Raw genomic sequence first — 20,117 nt, 5'->3', positions numbered from 1 at the left:
CTGTTTGCTTTACAAGTGATCAGGTTGATTGTATGTTCAACCCATCTATCACTTTGAATAAAGTGTTTTAGGCAACTCACTCTTTATGCCTTGAATACCAGGTTTGGGTATAATTGACATTTTAAGGCATAACCCAGGTTTTGTTTTGGTGTTCTTTTGTACCACGATATTTCTTTTTTTGATCAACAGTCCTTCTAATGAAGAGCAAAATTTACTTTAAATTGTGGATTCTTCCATTTACCTTGACCTTTCTCAGTTGGAGGTACTTGAAAGAAGTGAGGTACTTGAAAGAAGTGGCTAACAAGCATTGAGTGAGAAGAAAGAAAAGAAAAATCTTGAATAATCCATTAATTTAAGAATCAATCCTTGAATATTTCAGGAGTGAACTATACTTAGCCTTATGACTTTTTTTTTAACATCTTTATTGGAGTATAATTGCTTTCCTTATGACATTTTAAATGCTCTAGTTATAATATTTTAAATGGAAAATAACTCTATTTTCTATCATACCAAATTAGCATGCATAATATTTAATGCCGTTTGTTTATTTTGGAACATGCTTCTATGTTTTGCAAAGGAATAATTTTACATTTGTTTTCCATTTTAAGTCTTCTAGTTTCTACTCTACCGTTACTCTTGTGCATCTAATGTTAATATTTGATGATTATATTTCCATAAGAATCTTCAAATTTTGAGCATGATCGATTGATTCCTTTTGGTTCAGTATAAAGAAGGATGAAGGTGGGATAATAGTCTTTTTGAATAACTCAGGGCTAGTACCGTGTTTTTGTGAGTTTTGTGCCTCATAGTGCTTGCCATTTTACCTAGTGCGGTGGTTCTTAACCAGGGACAACTGTGGCCCCAGGGGACACTTGGTAATGTCTGGAGACATTTTCAATTGTCATGTGCCTAGGTTGAATGCTATTAGCGTCTAGTGGGTAGAGGTCAGGAATGCTCTTAAACATCCTATAGTGCATTGAACAATGCCAACAACAAAGAATTATCTGATTCCAAATGTCAATAGTGCCAAGATTGAGAACCCCTCATGTATGGCAGTTGCACGATAAAGTATATTGAATTAAAAACTGTGTCCATTCTATAAAGCATAAGGCTTTACATATTATTTTATATGTGTATTCACATACCAGTTTGATGATTCACAAGGGAGAATTTAGCTCTTTGCTTCAAATTCATTCTTTGCTCAAAGTATTAAAACAAAATTTTGGCAATTATAATTGATTTTAAGTTAGTTGTACTCAGTTGAAATAGTATAATATTGGTAATCTATGTTAATCAGTAGTAATATTCAATGTTTTTAATTTGGACTTCCTTTCTCCCTCGAGGTTTTTAACTTCTTGGAATCAATATTGTATATTATTCCTACAGTATTTCCACTTGGATCTGACATAATCAATTCTCTGGAAAAGTTAATTATCCAGATGTCTAAGTCAGTAATTAATCGGGATAAATCCCTATTTTATATTCTTCTTAATCTCATCTTTAGAGTTTTAAGTCTGAGATACTAAAAAGAATTTGCTGAACCCCAGTACTAGCAAAGCAGGCCTTCAACTTCATGCAACAAAGCAGAGTGGGTCCCACAATTCCAGTGAGGTAGAAGCTAAATTATAACAGAGTTGTTTGCTATATATGCATCATTCCCAATCCTACTTTAAAATTACTATCTCTTACCTCTGTTGATCTGATTTAATCTGGACAAGACTGTTTTTTAAAGGAGATAGATTCTTAACAGTTTTTAAACAGGAGATAGATTCTTGACAGTTTTTGGGGATGGGAATTGAGGGGTGGGAAGAGTTAGGGGATGACTTATAAGGGAAGAGTATTGCAAAGCACTAAAGTGCTTTATGATCACACAAAAACTATGTGGCAACTTGTTGGATTTTCCTCTTAAATAGTCATGAATGCCACCATTAGCTGGAGGATTAATAGATGGTCATATCTGATGCTCCTCATTTCAATATGGTGCTTGTCAGAAGGAAAACCCATAGCTAAAATAATTGCAGTTGCTGTTCTTTCCTTTTTATTCATGTTTACTTGAACATGACCTACTGAATTCGTAATCTAAGAAGTTTGGCTGATGTGAGATACCTGAGAGGCTTTAAGGATTTGTAACATTTGTGTCTTCATATCTGTAGCAACTAGAGCAGAAGCAAATTCTAGATAGGTTTAACTGCCAAAGAGTTTGGAATTTGGAAATGTGATTTTGATAGGATCTTTGAATTTTGGCATAAAAAGTTGCTTGGAGTGATCCCTTAGCAATGGCAGTAATCTGATCAGTCAGAAATAGCCTGTGCTTTAACAAACAGGAGGCTGCCAGCATGTGAAGTTAGTGTCTAATAGATTAGGTGAGGTTGAGGAGAAAATAGAGAGATGGTGCTATAATAACCAGAAACTTTGTAGTAGTGTCAGAGAGGTGTTTAACATGAGGGTTTCAGTGTGATGGATCTGCCATACTTTTCTGTTTAAGAGAGAGAAAAATCAGAAAACTTCCCAACTCCTAACCTCCCTCTTCTGTGGTTTTTCACTTCTACCGGTTTTCAACCTGGCAACACATTGGAATTGCTGGAAGAGTTTTAAAAAATTGCTAATGCATGGGTTCCACTCCTAGCAACCCCAGTATAATTGAAGGCTGGGCATTGTATTTTGAAAAGAGCTCCACAGATGAATCAGACGTGCAGCCAGGGTTGAGCACCACTGCTTTATAGCAGTGCATCAGAATTGTCTGCAGAGCTATTTATTAGGTCTGGCTGAGGCCTGAGAATTTATTTTCATTTCTAACAAGTTCCCAGGTGATGCTGATATTGCTGGTAAGGTGATCCCATTTTGAGAACCACCAAGAAGGCTGTTGTAAAAAATCATTTGGGTGTAACTGATCTTTTTCTTTTTATAAACATTGCTAGTGCTATATTATTGGGTTAAAAATTAAGATTAAAGAGGGCTTCCCTGGTGGCGCAGTGGTTGAGAGTCCGCCTGCCGATGCAGGGGACACGGGTTCGTGCCCCGGTCCGGGAAGATCCCACGTGCTGCGGAGCGGCTGGGCCCGTGAGCCATGGCCGCTGAGCCTGCGCGTCCGGACCCTGTGCTCTGCAACGGGAGAGGCCACAACAGTGAGAGGCCCGCGTACCACAAAAAAAAAAAAAAAATTAAGATTAAAGAAAAATACTATGCATATGATTCTTTTTATGTAAAAAAGATAGATGCATCTATATGCTTTGAATTTTTTTTTCAAATAGCATTTTTAATTTTTAAAAAAGTTTGAAAAATAGTAGATACACGTATATGTATAACTGAATCACTTTGCTGTACACCTGAACTAACACAACATTGATAATCAACTACAAAATAAAATTAAAAGTTAAAAAAATAAAAGAAGAATGAAATAATGCCATTTGCAGCAACATGGATGGACCTAGAGATGATCATACAAGTGAAGTAAGTCAGACAGAGAAAGACAAATACTCTATGACATCACTTACATGTGGAATCTAAAAAAACAGTACAGGGACTTCCCATCGGTCCAGTGGTTAAGACTTCGCCTTCCAAAGCAAGAGGTGTGGGTTTGATCCCTGGTTGGGGAGCTAGGATCCCACATGCCTCACAGACAAAAATCCAAATCATAAAGCAGAAGCAAAACTGTAAAAAATTCAATAAAGACTTTAAAAATGGTCCACATCAAAAAACATCTTAGGGCTTCCCTGGTGGCACAGTGGTTGAGAGTCCCCCTGCCGATGCAGGGGACACGGGTTCGTGCCCCGGTCCGGGAAGATCCCACATGCCGCGGAGCGGCTGGGCCCGTGAGCTATGGCTGCTGAGCCTGCGTGTCCGGAGCCTGTGCTCCGCAACGGGAGAGGCCACAACAGTGAGAGGCCCGCGTACCGCAAAAAAAAAAAAAAAAAAAAAAAAAACTTAAAAAAAGTAGTACAAATGAACTTATTTACAAAACAGAAACAGACTCACAGACATAGAAAACAAACTTATGGTTATCAAAGGGGAAGGGAGAGGGGAGAGATAAATTGGGAGTATGGGATTAATAGATGCACACTACTATATATAAAATAGGTAAATAACAAGGATTTACTGTATAGCCCAGGAAACTATATTCAATATCTTGTAATAACCTAAAATGGAAATAAATCGAAAAAAAGAATATAGATATATACATATGTATATATGTATAACCGAATCAGTTTGCTGTACACCTGAAACTAGCAATAATAAAAGCCACATCAAAACTTTGTTTAGTACTTCATAGTTTAAAAAGCTAATGAATTTACAATTTCTAGTAGACTTTTTGAACTATTTAAAATAATTTGTGCTTTTTTCCTGTTTTTTTTAAACCCCATTATATGAGGATCCTTCACATTTCAGATCTTTTATTTTATATAGTCTTTTAGGTACCTTAATCGATGTAGCCCAGATAAAAGATTTGTCCTTGTTCAACAGAAATTTCAAGAATTTATAATTTGCAGAGTTTATTTGATACGGAAGAAATATTTTCTTTTTTCTCACCTTAAGTATACTGGGGAAACACAGAACCATATACTGAGAAAAATGGGGGTAAGTGGGAACAGAGACGGAGAGATAGTGCTTATAGGTTGGGGCAGTGTTAGAGGAAATGGAACCTTCCAGGTTTGGAAAGAGATCAGCAAGAGGAGGAGGTGGCCAGTGATTTCCAAGAATGTAGGAATCAAGGGGATGGATATGAAAGAGCTACTGGATTGAGAGGCTTGGTCAAAGTCATAGAGCTATTAAATGGCAGAGTCTGCTGTCAAATTTGGGTCTCTAAGACCCGGGTTTATTCTCTTTTCTGGAAAAGAATTAGATATAGGAAAAACATAGTTCTAATGAGCCAACTCTGCAACAAATGCAGCAAATGATATTTTTGTGACAATTTTGAATCTAGATGGTAGTGGCTTTTTTGTAGCTATATTTGGATATTAAGAAGGTGTAGTCCTGAAATGACAGCTTCCAATGTGACTTTCTGTTTTTCAGAAACCATCCTCAGCCTTTGATCACTGTGCTTGAACACAGACCTGATTGCTGGCCAGTACTTTTGCAACAGCTGACAACTTTTTTCCAGCAATGCCCTGAAAGGTAATGTAAAATAAAATAAATGAGGGAGATGTATAGTATATGCCAATTTTAGAGTTTTTCTTTTAAGCTGCTTTGATTGTTATGTTTTCTCCTGAAGTAAGGAAATGTCTTAGAGCAGGATATAGTTTTCTATTTTCTTTTTAAGAGTAAGAGAAAAAAATCCTACCAGATTTACTGATTGTTGAAATATTGACTATGAGAAAAGCTATTATTAAATAAACTAAGCATTGGTTAGTTGGGAAAGTTGATTGGAAATATTTGGTAAACTACTACATGGTACATATGGAAGATAGGTTCTTCCCTCTGGAAATTGATTAGTGAGTTAATCTCTCCATTAGAAACCAGTGCCAGTTGGGATTAAGCAGTCCTGCCAAATGGGACCAGATAGCTGCCATATGTGCAGTTAGTTTAGCTTCACCAAGGCCTTCTGCCTTCTGATGCTCCTCAAAGCTTTCTCACATCCTTGTTACTATGGCACTGGCTCAGGCGGTCATCTCTTACTGTGGCTATTGCCACCTATTCCTAACTGGCATCTCTGCCTCCGATCTCGTCCTGTTCAAGGCCATTCTCTAAGCATCCATCAGGGTGACGCATCAAGAGAGCAGATCTTATTGCATCACTCCCTTTCTTAAGTCGCTGCAGCTGTGATTTTCAAACTGCACTTGCAATGTATAGGCTAAGCATGGAAACACCCTCACACCCCTTCAGCTCTTTTTCTTATAGACTGTTTTTTTATGTGTTGATATCTTATGGAAAACAATAGTTTGGTCTCTGAAATAGTTGGAAAATCCCTGGGCTACAGGACGAAATCTATTATGTCATGCTAGGCTCTGTGTATGATCTGTTTCACCAATTTTATTTTCTCCTATCTTTATCTCATAATTTATGAATTATGTATTTCAGCAATACACCAACTTGCTTTGGTTCCACACAGGAAACAGTGCTGTTTCCTCGCCTCTGTGCTTTTTCTGACTAATACCCTAGCCCTTTCTTGATTAATTTCTGTATTTTAAATCTCTGTTTAGGGACTTGCCTGGTGGTCCAGAGGTTAAGACTCCACGCTTCCACTGCAGGGGCACGGGTTTGATTCCTGGTCGGGGAATTAAGATCCCACATGCTGTGTGGTGTGGCCAAAAAACTAAAAAAAAATCAAAAAAATCTCTGCTTAGGTATTGTCTCTCCTAGGAAGTGTGTACTTACCACAGGCTGAATTAGGTGTCTCTTTTACATGCTCCCTTAGTAACTTCAGTTGTGATTTCTGACATCATTATACTTACTGTATGGTCTTATAATTATTCTCCTCCATTAACTGTGAAACTTTCTTACTTTCTTGAGGACAGGGACTGTGTCTCAATATTCTTCATATTAATAATGCCTGGCACATTTTTGGGTGCTTTATAAATGTTGAATTTATATATGTATACACATGAGGCCCACAGATTGGTGGGGCCCAGGCAGTGGGTTGTAGAGTGCCTCCTAAAATATTATATCACTGTATACTTAGTATGTCACACAAGGTCATGATGGGATGGTACCATTGTCCCATGTAATCCAGTGCCTGAGTTACATTTACCACACTAGCCACGTTCATGTGTTCTAGCTCTTGAAGGCCTTAGAGTGTCCTATACATACAGTGTATTAGAACATTATTTCGGAGTCTATAACTTCAATTTTAGATGGAATTTCCAGGCAGGATATACTGCTACAGGAAGTTTTAAAGAGATATAGGGAAACTTGTAATCATCTGCCAGTGATAAAAGTCCATGTAACAATTGAATGAATACCTTAAAATAAACATTATTATCATCCTCTCTTCCCTCACCTAGGACTGCATTTTCGAAGGTAAGATATTAATATTTACTAAAAAAGTCTTTGTTCATCCATGTCAGAAAGCAAAAATAACAAATTTATAAACATTTGTTTAATGAAGTTTCTCTTGTTAAATAGATTGGGATACTTTATAAAAGATATTGCTGGGCTTCCCTGGTGGCACAGTGGTTGGGAGTCCGCCTGCTGATGCAGGGGACACGGGTTCGTGCCCCGGTCTGGGAGGATCCCACGTGCCGCGGAGCGGCTGGGCCCGTGTGCCATGGCCGCTGAGCCTGCGCGTCCGGAGCCTGTGCTCCGCAGCAAAAAAAAATGTTGCTGCTGATGTGCCGTATTTGTTGTTAGCTTGTTTTTAGGGTAATCCTTACAATATCTCTCTTTTCCAGTGGTTTAGTTAGTCAGCAAATAATTAACTTACTTTTTGGTTGTTTCATTTCAAAGGATTATTATATTGGAATTTCAAAGTAGTTCTTCTAATGATATATGTCCAGATAGTCATAAGGAGAAGAGATTATTAATTGAGTTTGGTTTACTTATGGATAAGCTTTCATTGACTTATTCCTTTCATTTGAATTCTGGAGTGTTAGAGTATACTATCTAGAGCTTTATAGAAGTTTCAAATTATTTTATATTTATTTGCAAAGAATAATTACAGTTGTCTCATTTCTACTTTTGCACTATGAGACTGTTCTTTGCAGGATGAAATTGATCACTCTGCTTGCATTTTCAGCAGACTGTTAGTTTCTTGAGATTTAATTTTAGAGTAAGTTAACTTAGTAGTTTTTACTTTGTCATTTAGAAGGTAATGAAGGAAGTTTGGTAATTTAATAAGAATATAAATAGTGATTCACAACTATAGGAAGGAGGCAAAATGTGACAATAGCTTGTATTCTAGCTCTTTCTGTGTTAGGAATTGTTGATTAGAGTAGCTGTGTTCACTTTTTTTTTTTTTTGAAAAGTCTACATGCTGTATAATTCCATTTATATAACATTCTGGAAAATGTAAAACTATAGAGTGGCAAACAGATTAGTACTTTCCAGGGGTTTGTTGGGGGGAGGGAGGTAGGGTTAAAAAGCTGAAGTATAGAGGATTTTTAAGGCAGTAAAAGTATTTCATATGACATTGTGATGGTGGATACATGACACTATGCATTTATCAATACCCATAGAATTTTACAGCACAAAAAGTGAACTTTAATGTATGCAAATATATATGTGTGTGTGTGTGTGTATGTATGTATATATATATATATCCCAGAAATGGAATGAAAGATCCCAGGAATGAAAAAAGGAATGAGCTATCAAGTCACACAAAGAATATAGCTGTATTACAAACTGTATTACAAATGTGGGAAGAAACCTCGCTGGAGGTGGTAGAGTAGAAAGGTGCTAGCCTAAATATATGGGTTCACTTTTAATAGAGTGTATCAACAGATGTCTTGAAATAGCAGTGTATCTTCGTGCTACATTTTTGGGGGCATGATTCTCCAGTTAAATTCTGCACTGATTTGTAGAAGGCCTGTGGTGTTAAGACTTCACCATTATAGAACCGAGAATTGGGTAAATTGACAATGATGTCAAGGTCTTTAGGACTGGACACTTCAAGATTATCTAGTCTAACACATAGTTTTTCAGATGAGGGAACTAAGGAGAGCAACATTAAATGACTTGTTCAAGGTCACATGGCTAGTGGCAGAGTTGGGCCCAAAGGCTCAGTGTTTTGATTTTCATTACAAGTCTTTTCCCACTGCTTCTCCATCCTTGGTGAACATATATGAAAGCCTTGTGTGTAGATACATGCACAATTGGTTGCATTTTTAAACATTCTTAATCACTTTGGGATTTCAGGTTGTTTTATTATTTCCCTTTTCTCCTTAAGCCCTGTTAATTGCATACCCCACTGCAGTGATAGTAGATCATCAGATACCACATAGGAAATGCAAAATCTAAAATCAGGACAGATTAAGCCACAGAGATTTTTAAAAAGTATATTGTTCTAGGAAAGCTCAACATTATGCTCCTGATGTCAAATATTAACAGCATCTTGGAAATATATTTCTTTGTATGAACCTTGCATTTCACCTTCAGCATTTCAAAGTAGGAGAAAACTGATAAGCTATTCATGGATGTTTTTGACACCTGGCTAGTATTTATTCTTTGGGGAGTACATTATTAGCAAGAGATGGAGGAACAATGTTTCTTAAATCTCTTTTCGGCTCCATATTCTAACCCATACATACATTGTCTACTTGCTTAATCTATGAAAGTTCTTTTGGTTTCCTAAAGTGGGTAGTGTGATGAAGCCATGTGTTTCATAATTATGAAACTCATAAGTCTTTTTGTTTTTTATGGATTGTGTGTTTGTGCTCATGAAAACAAAAAAAATCCCTCCAGATTGTGAGCATGGATTTCATCAGAGCATGGATTTCATCTGTTTTTGTTTCTTGCTTGGTTTCTAGCACATAGAAGAGTGAACGGTATACTGTAGGAACTCAGAAATTTTGTCAAGCAAATAAATGAATAGATTAAATCTTATCAATTTGGTAACTTTTTAATTTTTATTAATGTTAATGGTGTTTTGAAATCACATTGCTGTGGGATGTATAGTATTATAAAATTATGTTGTCAGGCATAACTCAAATGCCATTTCCTCCAATAAGTATTGCACTTTATACCTTTCTTTTAGCAGTTTTCACTTTCTATTCTCTAGTCCAGAAACAGAGCTGATTGTCCCTGTTAGACTATATGCTTCTTAAGGATAGATATTGCCTGGTTCATCTTTGTATCTTATCTAGTAATAACTTGTGTATAATCAATATGAAAAATATTAAAATTGTGATACTTAATCGATGCATGCTAATTGTAAATCCACTCTATAACTTAGTGTAAATGAATCGATTAATTTAATGATTGAGCATCTCTTTGAGGGCCTAGTGTGTACAGTTATTTGGGATACAGCATTAAACAGAAATCTATGGTTCATGCCCTCATTGGCTTATAGTCTGTCAGGGGATGGAGATATTAAATAAATAATGACAATAAAGTCATTATCCTGTGCAAGCACATAATGGGGATCTGACCAAGGCTAGGTATCAGGGAAGGCCCTCAGGAAGTCATTTTAAAGGGAGAATGGAAAAATGATAGAAATTAGGGAGAAAGGGGAGAGTATTATAGGTAGATGGAACAGCAGGTGAGAAGAAAGCCCAGATGGCTTGATTAGAGATCTGAAAGAAGTTTAGTTCAGTGGAGAGTGGAGAAAAGCAAGAAATGAGACTGGAAAGAGGCCAAATTATGAAGGGTTTGTGAATTGGGCTAAGTACTTTATCTTAAGCATAAGTTTTTTCAAGCTGATTAATGACATGATCAAATTTTTATATCTGAAAGGTCATTCTGGCATTTTAGTGTCTTTGGACTTGGAGTTATTGGGATGTATTGTAATCTAAATAGATCCGAAACATATGTAAAGTCTTCCTCCTCTGAGTGGGAAGAACTTAAGAGGAGGGACTTGACAAATTACTTTATCCCTCTCTGCCTCAGTTTCTGTATCTGCATAATGGGATAATAATATTTTTATTTCATAGGGTTGTGGTGAGGATTGATTGAGTTGAAAGGCATAAAGTGCAGTAACTTGCACACTCTGAGTGCTAACAAGTTGACAAGTAAATGTTAACTGTTATCATCATCTTCTTGGGATGTCTGTATGTCTTTGTTTTACATAGGACCTTACCTGTCGAGTTTTTCCAAAAATGCATGCATACTCCTGGAAAAATGGATCCTAACGTCTATAATTCTAAAAAGGTTCTCAGATGATTCTGATGTTCACCAAAGACTGGTCCTGGAGATGTAGATGCTATTCTAGTGTGCAAGTAGAGGCCGTCTTAGTCCTGGGCATCAGGCTTGTAGGCTCCAGGTGTTGAGTCATTCTCCCCAGTGTACAAAGAACTGTTTGGCATGGGTTTAGGTGGGTCATAGAAGAGTCATGAAAAAAAGATACACTCAATGGTATCATAGTTTATGATATGTCATGAACTCTAAGTTGATGTTTGACACTTACTTGCTTGGTACCCTGTTTAACTCAGTTACTGGCTTATGCATTCCATGGCTTACTTGCAGGTCAGAAGTTTCATGTATCCAAATAATGGCACCGTTTCTATGGTATCTGTATTGTGAACCATCCCAGTTACAAGAATATGCTAAACTCCGGCTAGCTCTGCTCAAAGTCTTAGTTCACCCCCGGGTTCTTTGTGACAAAGAAGAACCATCAATATTGGAACAACGGATGCTACAACTGTGTTGCGACATGGTTCCATGTTTGCAGGTAAGGCCTTTCCTCCTCCTTCACTAATATAGCACCAGCATTAGTAAGTGGTGATTGTTATTTTTGTACATAAAATAGAGCCCATGTGATCTGGCAAACAGCTCTAGAAATGCTTGCAGGGTTTTGGAGGTGATGAAGGAAACAAATCTAGATTTCACTTTAATATATACAATGTTAACTAAATTCACAGAAATATAAACCAACATAGTCCATTTTAGGATTACTAGGAATGAAATCTATAAGAAAGACTTCTCAGGGAAAATAATTTTGCATTGAGTTTTTCCTTGTGCTGGAGACTAAGAGGGTTATAAGGAAAAAAAATGTCCTTTTTGTGTAAGTTTGGAAAAAAGGCATCCCTCTGGGCAGATGCAGCCCTAGGGACACAGGGCTTGACCAGCTGAATGCTGGCTAGATTCCAGTTTTCACAAGTCCCCTTACAGTGTATGTGGTGACCCTGATGGCTCCTGTTCTTGGGAAGACCACAGTCTAGTAAGAGAGCTAAAACAAGTATATATATTTGTATAATTCAAAGTAGATGGATGAAGTATTTTATCCATACAGAGGTATGGATAAAATGCTTAGGGAATTCAGGGGAGAGGTAAATTTGAGCTACCTCTATAACTACAGATTTAAAAAAAATTCCAGTTGCCAGCTTGTTGTGATTTGGGTGTAGTGATTCATTTATCCCATCCCACCATCTAGGTTTGTTGTTTGCCTAGAATCTGAACACCATGCTGCTTAGCTGATGGAGGGAATCTGTGATTATTTTTCAAGGTGATCACTTGAGGTCACAGATGACCTGTTTTAAGTTTGTGTTAGCAAGGAGTCACTAGAGTGACTCTTTTACGGCTCATAAATAGGCTTTCCTATAATCAAGGCAGAGAAAAGTTAATTCAAGTGAATTCTCCTGTGGCTTTTCCAAAGCTTTTGTTTTGTGTGGGCAACAAAGCAATGTATAGGCGGATGTCTTGAACTAGCGTACAGTTTTTCCATACGATGCTTGCGTTACCCTGTTCTGTGCTCTTTGGTAGGTGTTTGCCTTCATCGTCATCAACCTATATTGACAAGCCTAAATACTTCTATAAGTGTGCTCTGTGCAGTATTTCTGGAAATCTGTGGCTTGTTAATATAGTCAAGATAGGTGAGGAAAAAAGAGATCCGTCATTTGGAACTAATGGGACTAGTGACATAAATACATTTAATAACTTAACAAAACAGCTTTATTGGAATGAAGAATTTGAGAGTTGGGAGGGGTCTTAGTGGCAATGTCATCCATTTTCCCATGGGTTATAGGCACTTCTTTTCCTCTCTGAGAGACAACCATCCCACGACTAATTAAATATTTTAGTGATAGGAAGCATGCTATTTTGCAGGGCAACCATTTATTATTATTATTTTTTTAGCAAGTACTTCTAATTGACCTGCATTTTCCTAAGATTACCCATTAGTCCCCCTTCTTCTCAGAACAAAGCAAAATAAGCTTTTTAAAAAGCCCATCTGCATCCTATCTTGTGTTGTTTCTCTCTCCCTTCCTTTTCTTCCCTTTCATCCTTTACTCCCTCCCTCCCTCCTTTCTTTTCCTCATCAGTTTCTTTACTTCTCCACATGAAATGGTTTTGACTTTTCACTGTTATTTGCAAGGAATTCTCTAGTTTATTGGTGTTGAGAATGTGTCTCTATGAAATGTTCTTCTTAGAGCTGAATACAGTAGTATAGATGTGGTCTGATCCATACTGAGCATTTCAATACCATCATGTTAATTAAAAATTTTTTTCCTGAGAAATATCTGTCAACCCTGTTGACCCATAGGTCAATGAGATGATGGTCAGTGAAACTCCTGTTTCTTTTTCTTCTCACTCCAATTGTTCTTTCATTTTGTATTTATGGAATTGTCTTTTTTTGGACTTAACCTGCCTTGAACTTCACTGTTGACTTTGGTCCCAGTAGTTCTTTTTAATTGTGACTTTTGTCATCTCACATATTATTCATTGCACATGTTCTATTTCTACATAAAGAGAAACCATTACTTACGAAGTATTCTTGTTAAGAATTTTGGTAATGTTAAAGATTAGAGAGCCTTTAATGCTAAGTTGCTGAGGTTGTCTTTCAAAAATTTTTTTTATTACGGAAAATTTCAAGTATGTACAAAAAAATGCACTCAAGGAAATATATTGTCAAATAAACATGGGGCTTTACTTTGTTTTAAATTCCTTTCTTGGTGGCCTTTTGCCTTTGCCATTGTATATTTGCAAAAGAATGAAATAATTTAGCTACTGAACTAAGTTATTTCTTATAACTTAAGTATTCTCTGCTGTCTCCTCCCCTTGATCTTTTAATAGTTTTTTTTCTTCTTGTTTGTTCGGAATTAACTTCTCTCTCTGTGTATAACTTATAGTCATTTTGGGTTATTATGGTGGTAACGACTGGTGAAAGGTACAGCTGGTTAACTGTAGGCTTTCCTCTTGATGAATTTAACAGACACAAGGCTCCTGATTGAAGCAGATGGTTCATTGTTTGTAATCTCTGGGAAATGCCAGTGTGTCTGTGAGCAGGACCATATCCTTAATACTAACTCCAGAATTTTGATCAGAACAGCTGGGTTTGAATTGAATTGGGATTTTCAAGAGCACCCAAGTCCTTCCTATCTAATACATTAGCCAGCTGAGAAGACACTACCATTTGAATGTCGTCTTTCACTGCATCTGCCAAGTGTGGAAATGATGCTCTCAGTTAAGGTTGTCTGAGCAAATTTCGTTCAGATGAAGGGCTTAGCAGTGCATTAGAATAACACGCCAACCCTTTCCTTCCAGGTAGCTATGTTGAAATTATAGAAAGGAGAGTCCATTTGGAGAACTCAGAACCAACTTTAATTAATTTCCTTCAACATGATGGTACTGTCATGTAATTTGTCTTTAAAAATCTGCACTCAGAGTAGTTAGAAAAATAAATGAAAAGAATTTGTGCCAGCCAGCAGTAACAAAAACAGTAGCAAATTGTGTTTTGGTTAGTGACAAAAGGAGAAAGCAGAGTTGTACAGTTTAACTCTCTCTGAGTTACATAAATTTCTTCATCCCTTTTAAGTCTTTATAGGTTTAGAGGAAAAAAATTTTATTGGTAAAGCTTCTTATATAAGCTAAAATTATCCTTTTGTTTGTGTATTATTTTAATATCACAAGATTGTTTCTCAAACAGATGAGAGATTTGATACAGACAACAGAAGTGATGCTGTTTATCGAAGAAGTATATTTAAGCCTTTTGCGTCATCCTGTTTTCTGGAAAATTCAGCTTATCCAGATGACCCTTCAGCTGCTGTGTGTCTGTGAAGTCAGCTTAAACATAACTGGGGAATGCTCATCTTTAATTCACCTTTTAGAGCACAGTGTTGAACTTCTGAAGGAGGTAAGGATTGTAAGAAGTTTTAATGTCAGTTATCACTTAAGTAGGTCTTTTAGTAGCAGAGTGGGTGTGCTCTCTTACTTTCTTGCATATCAAAGGTGTTTTGATCTAATACTATTAGATCATACTAGTAATGCATCAATAGTACTACTATCATTTATTATAAAAATGAGTCATTAAATACTCTTTGGAGCATCAGTTAAGGGTCTACCACTGTGGTATTTTTTTCATTTATTCATGTAGAACACAAGTATTGAACACTTATATGCCACACTCTATAGAAGAATTCAGTTGACCCTTGAACAACTTAGGAGTTAGGGGCGCCAATCCTCCACTCAGTGGAAAATACACATATAACTTTACAGTCGGCTCTCCCTATCTGGAGTTCTGCATCCGTTGATTCAACCAACCGCTGATTGTGTAGTACTGTAGTACATATCTATCGACAAAAATCCATGTACAAGTGGACCTGTGCAGTTCAAACCCATGTGTTATTCAAGGGCCACTTGTACTTAGATGAAAAGGCCATTCTGTGACCTCAAGGGGCTTACAAACATGCAAATAAATAATAGTAGTACAATAAGGTAAATTGCTTGTATGGGGGTATATTTAAAGTACCATGGGAGCACAATTTAAGGGAGGTAGGGCATGAGTTCAGATTTGAGGAAGTCTGAGTAGGAGTTTGCTTGGTACAAACCAGAGGCTGAGAAGGCATTCCAGCTGCTGGAACAGCATGTGCCCCGGCACAGAAACATGAGCGAGCAGGCAGGCATGGCTTGTTCAGAAAAAAAGTGTTGAGTGTTGCCAAAGGATTAAGGTGTAAGAGATAAGGCTGGGCCTACCGTGAAGGGTCTTCCATACCACACAAATGAGCTTACATCTTATCTTCTAGGCAGTGGCATGCTATGGAAGACCTTTCAGCAAAGAGGTGCCCTCATGTTTTTGTGTGTGGAAGATCATTCTGGTGGGAGCGTGGAGGAGGGTTTAGAGCAGAGCGACACTAATAGGGCAGGAAGTGAGGAGGGATGTCTTAGATTGCTAGGGCTGCCTTAACAAAATATCACAGACTGAGTGGCTTAAACAACAGAAATTTATTGCTCACAGTTCTGAAGACTAGGAAGTCCAAGATGAGGGTGCTGGCCAATTTGATTCCTAGTAAGGGCTCTCGCTCTTCCTGGCTTGAAGAAGGCTGCTCTCTCACTGTGTCGTCACAAAGCAGAGAGAGAGCAAGGATGAGGTCTCTATTGCTGCTTCTTATAAGAACACTAATCCTTTTGTTTTAAGGCCCCACCCTTATGATCTCATTTAACTAATTACTTCCTTACCCCAAATACAGTCAGTTGGCACTTAGGGCTTCAACGTATGTATTTTGGTAAGGGGGGGATCTCAGTCCATGGCAGGGGCTAATTAGGGAAATTAGAGCAGGAAAAGAGAAATATAGGACATTAAATCATTAGGGCTTTGTGGTTGATAACATGGTCAAGGAGAAGGTCCTCGGTAGAGTCTCAGCTTTCTATTTTGGGCAACTGGATGGTGCCGTTCACTTGAGAAATGGTAGCCGATGCTGAAGGGAAGATGATAAATTTAGTTTTAGATATGCTTGGTTTGAGGTATGCATGGGTCATAGATGGATATATGGTTTTAGAATTCAGGATAGAAGCCTAGGCTAAAGGTAGAGACTTGTAAATAGATTTCTACTTTGGGGTGGAAGTTTTAACCATGGACTTCATGACAGGGCTTGGGATAGAATTCCAGGGGCTGTAAATATTTGTAGTGTACTGATAAAGAGAAGTCTGAGAAAGTACAGCTAGAAGGATTGTATAACAAGCAGAAGAGACAGATGACCATTCCCCCTTTTGAGATACTCGGTCCCATGTCATCTGTCTCAGACATGAAAATCAGGGGAAGGAATATCTCAAAAAGGGGAATGGTCAACAGTGTCCTGGGGAGAGGATTTAAGTACGGGATAGAAAGTCCCCTTAGGATCCAGCAAGTAGAAATTTATTGTTCATGTTAAAGGAAGCAGTTTCAGCAGAGTGATGGTGATAGGAACCAAATTGGAATAAGGGAGTGAATGGTAACTGAGGAAACAGAGAAAGTGAGTGTAGATTTTGGTAGGAGGTGGGAGCCGAGGAAGGTTCAAGTAATCTTTTGTCAGTTTTGTGACTAGCATGGTTTCATGGATGTTGGGACTTTATATATAATATTATATAATGATATATTTGTGTTATATTAATATTGTATATATTATCTAGTATAATAGTAATATATATAGTAATATTAAAAATATAATACACATATTATCTATTAGATATAATAGTAATATATAGTAACATGTAATGTATGGTAATATATATGTTATAAATTATATAATTAATATAATAAAATAATGTCATTCCTATTCAGATGTTTATTTATATCAATTATATATAGTTATACCTATTAGATATAGCGCTAACAGATAATATATTGATATATATTATTTTACTAATAATACAAAAATATATAGAAAATATGGATATATAATATTTATAGATAAATAATATATAGAAAATATTAGTTAAATTACTTGGAATTGCCTGTCTTAACTGTAAATGTAATGTACTTAACAGGTAAATCCCATAATGTTCCTTTGTGTTTGTGTAGATTTATGTGAGTAGTAGACAGTTTTTTACAGCAAACACTTTGCTGTAGCAGTTAGGTGAAACAGATGAGATCTGTGACGTTTATATTCCAGTCAAATTGTTCAGACTAGAGTGCATAAAAATCACTAGGCAGATTTCATTAAAAATGCAGGACTTCCCTGGTGGCGCAGTGGTTTAGAATCCTCCTGCCAATGCAGGGAACACTGGTTTGAGTCCTGGTCCGGGAAGATCCCACATGCCGCGGAGTAATTAAGCCCGTGCACCATAACTACTGAGGCCTGCGCGGCTAGAGCCCGTGCTCTGCAACAAGAGAAACCACTGCAATGAGAAGTCTGCTCACTGCAACGAAGAGTAGGCCCTGCTTGCTGCAACTAGAAAGTCCGTACGCAGCAATGAAGACCCAACAAAACCTAAATAAATAAATAAAATTGATTCAAAAAAAAAAAGCAAATGCCTAGGGCCTACCCCTAGAAGTATTGAATTAGCAGGGCTGTGTGGGGCCCAAGCATCTGTATTTTAAACTAGTACCCTCAAATAATTTTCATAATTTTTTTTTTTTTTTTTGCATGTACGGCAAACATCCTTGTAAGCATCAAACAGAGCAAGAAACAGAACTTTTCTGGCCACCCCAGAAGTTTTCCAGGAGCCCGGTCCTAATCACAACCTCCTTTCTCCCCTGACTATCCTGACTTCTATAGTAGTGGCTTCTTTACGTTTCTCTATAGTTTTACTGCCTATGTGTGTATCTGTTCATATCATAATACAGTTTTGGTGTGTGCATGTGTGATCTATCTTTTAGGTATCTTTTACACTAAAGATGGTCTCCTTCCATTCCTTTCCCTACCTCTTTTCTTACTGGCAGTTTGTTTACATATGGAAAAACCTGAATTATGTGAGCTATGGAGTTTTGTACATCTTGAAATCTGCTGATTGAACCTTGTGGCTCACTTGGACATGTTTCCCAGTTAATAGGTAGTTGGCTATAGAGGCTTGATCAGATTCAGGTTTTTGTTCTGTTTTGTTTTTCATTTCTAAGACCACAGGGAATGGTGTGTTCTTTCATCAAGAAGCACATAATATATGTTGCTCTTCTTTTTATGATGTTGGTTGCTGTTGATGCTCAGTGCGTAGCTCCATTAATTCATTAGGCGTTAAAGAAATGATGTTCTAATTCTATCCATTCTTCTTCATTTATTAGCTGGAATACTTCTATTAAAAAAGTATTTGTTTCTATCTACTATTTGGTTATCCAGTGGTAGAGTTTATATAGAAAAGTTAGGATAAATGCTTGACTCTTTCCCTTTACTTACTAATTTCTAAAAGTATTGTGAACTTATAGATTTAAACATATTTGATGCAATTCAATTTCTTACAGATAATGTCCGCATTAAAATTCAAATTGTCCTGTTTTTGGCCAGTAGGAATCTTTTTAAGTTGGCTCTTGAGTCCAACTTTAAAAATATTATTTATTTTTATTTTTGGCTGTGTTGGGTCTTTGTCGCTGTGTGAAGGCTTTCTCTAGTTGTGGTGAGCAGGGGCTGCTCTTCGTTGCGGTGTGAGGCCTTCGCATTGCGGTGGCTTCTCTTGCTGGGGAGCATGGGCTCTAGGCACGTGGACTTCAATAGTTGCGGTGCGCCGGCTCTAGAGCTCAGGCTCAGTAGTTGTGGCGCATGAGCTTAGTTCCTCTGCAGCATGTGAGATCTTCCTGGACCAGGGATTGAACCCATGCCCCCTGCATTGGCAGGCGGATTCTTAACCACTGCACCACCAGGGAAGTCCCAAAAATATTATTGATTTTAATGTAGAATTACAGAATACTTTTATTTTGAGCAATGAAATGGTATCTGTGGGAGAAGGTCATATTTATATTGTGTCTTCCTTCTGCCCAATATTTTAACAATTTTAGAAGTAAGTAAAAAATATGTAGAACTGTTAAAATACTTGTGTTATGAAATTTCCTGTCCCCCAACTCTGTCCCAGTGTTTCTGAGGTGTTAAAAAAAAGCCTAGGAAAATTAATTTGCAAACATATATCCTTTAGGTCTATATACCCTTTAATTTGAAACAAAATGAAGTAGAATAAATCAATCTTATTTAGAGGCTATACCTGTATTCCTATACCACTGAGTTTATCAGCTAGATATTCAATTCAAATATTACATTAACTTTTCTTTTCCCCTTTGTTCTTTTTCTGCTTTTATATTGGATTTATTTCATTGTACACTGAAAATGGATCTATTTCTTAGGCTACTTTAGTTTCAGTGTATTTGGTCTTAGTTGAACTATATTTAGCTTATTTAAAGGATAACTTAAGGTGCTTTCCATTTCAAGCAAATATATGTACTATTTTTTTCTATAAATTTATTTATTTATTTACTTTTTATTTTTTGGCTACATTAGGTCTTTGTTGCTGCATGTGGGTTTTCTCTAGTTGCAGTGAGCGGGGGTTACACTTCGTTGCAGTGCACGGGCTTCTCATTGCAGTGGCTTCTCTTGTTGCAGAGCATGGGCTCTAGGAGTGCGGGCTTCAGTAGTCATGGCACGTGGGCTCAGTAGTTGTGGCACACAGGCTTAGTTGCTCCACAGCATGTGGGATCTTCCTGGACCAGGGATGGAACCCGTGTCCCTTGCACTGGCAGGTGGATTCTTAACCACTGTGCCACCAGGGAAGTCCCAAAAAATATGTACTCTTAACAGAAAATGATACTGATTGTAAGGAGACTAGGTAGCTCTCAAAGCAAAGAGCGCTATACATCCCAGCTTTAGTAAGGCTGGGGACCCCTGTTCCCTAACACATTGCTATCAGATGATTCAATCCCA

General features: G+C 37.3%; 1 protein-coding gene across 5 annotated transcripts in view; it reads left to right on the top strand.

Moving 5' to 3' along the window:
* Positions 1–20,117, top strand: part of FOCAD (focadhesin) — a 313,712-nt gene that overhangs the window by 70,632 nt on the left and 222,963 nt on the right. For all 5 annotated transcript variants that reach the window (XM_019934890.3, XM_019934889.3, XM_019934891.3 and 2 more), the window contains exons 6-8: positions 5,011–5,112; positions 11,053–11,257; positions 14,450–14,656. In XM_019934890.3, coding sequence (XP_019790449.1) covers positions 5,011–5,112; positions 11,053–11,257; positions 14,450–14,656 — 514 coding nt within the window. The remainder of the gene's footprint in view (positions 1–5,010; positions 5,113–11,052; positions 11,258–14,449; positions 14,657–20,117) is intronic.

This window comes from Tursiops truncatus, chromosome 6 (assembly GCF_011762595.2).
Source record: "Tursiops truncatus isolate mTurTru1 chromosome 6, mTurTru1.mat.Y, whole genome shotgun sequence".
Classification (NCBI taxonomy): domain Eukaryota; kingdom Metazoa; phylum Chordata; class Mammalia; order Artiodactyla; family Delphinidae; genus Tursiops; species Tursiops truncatus.
This window is presented reverse-complemented; position numbering and strand designations above follow the sequence as displayed.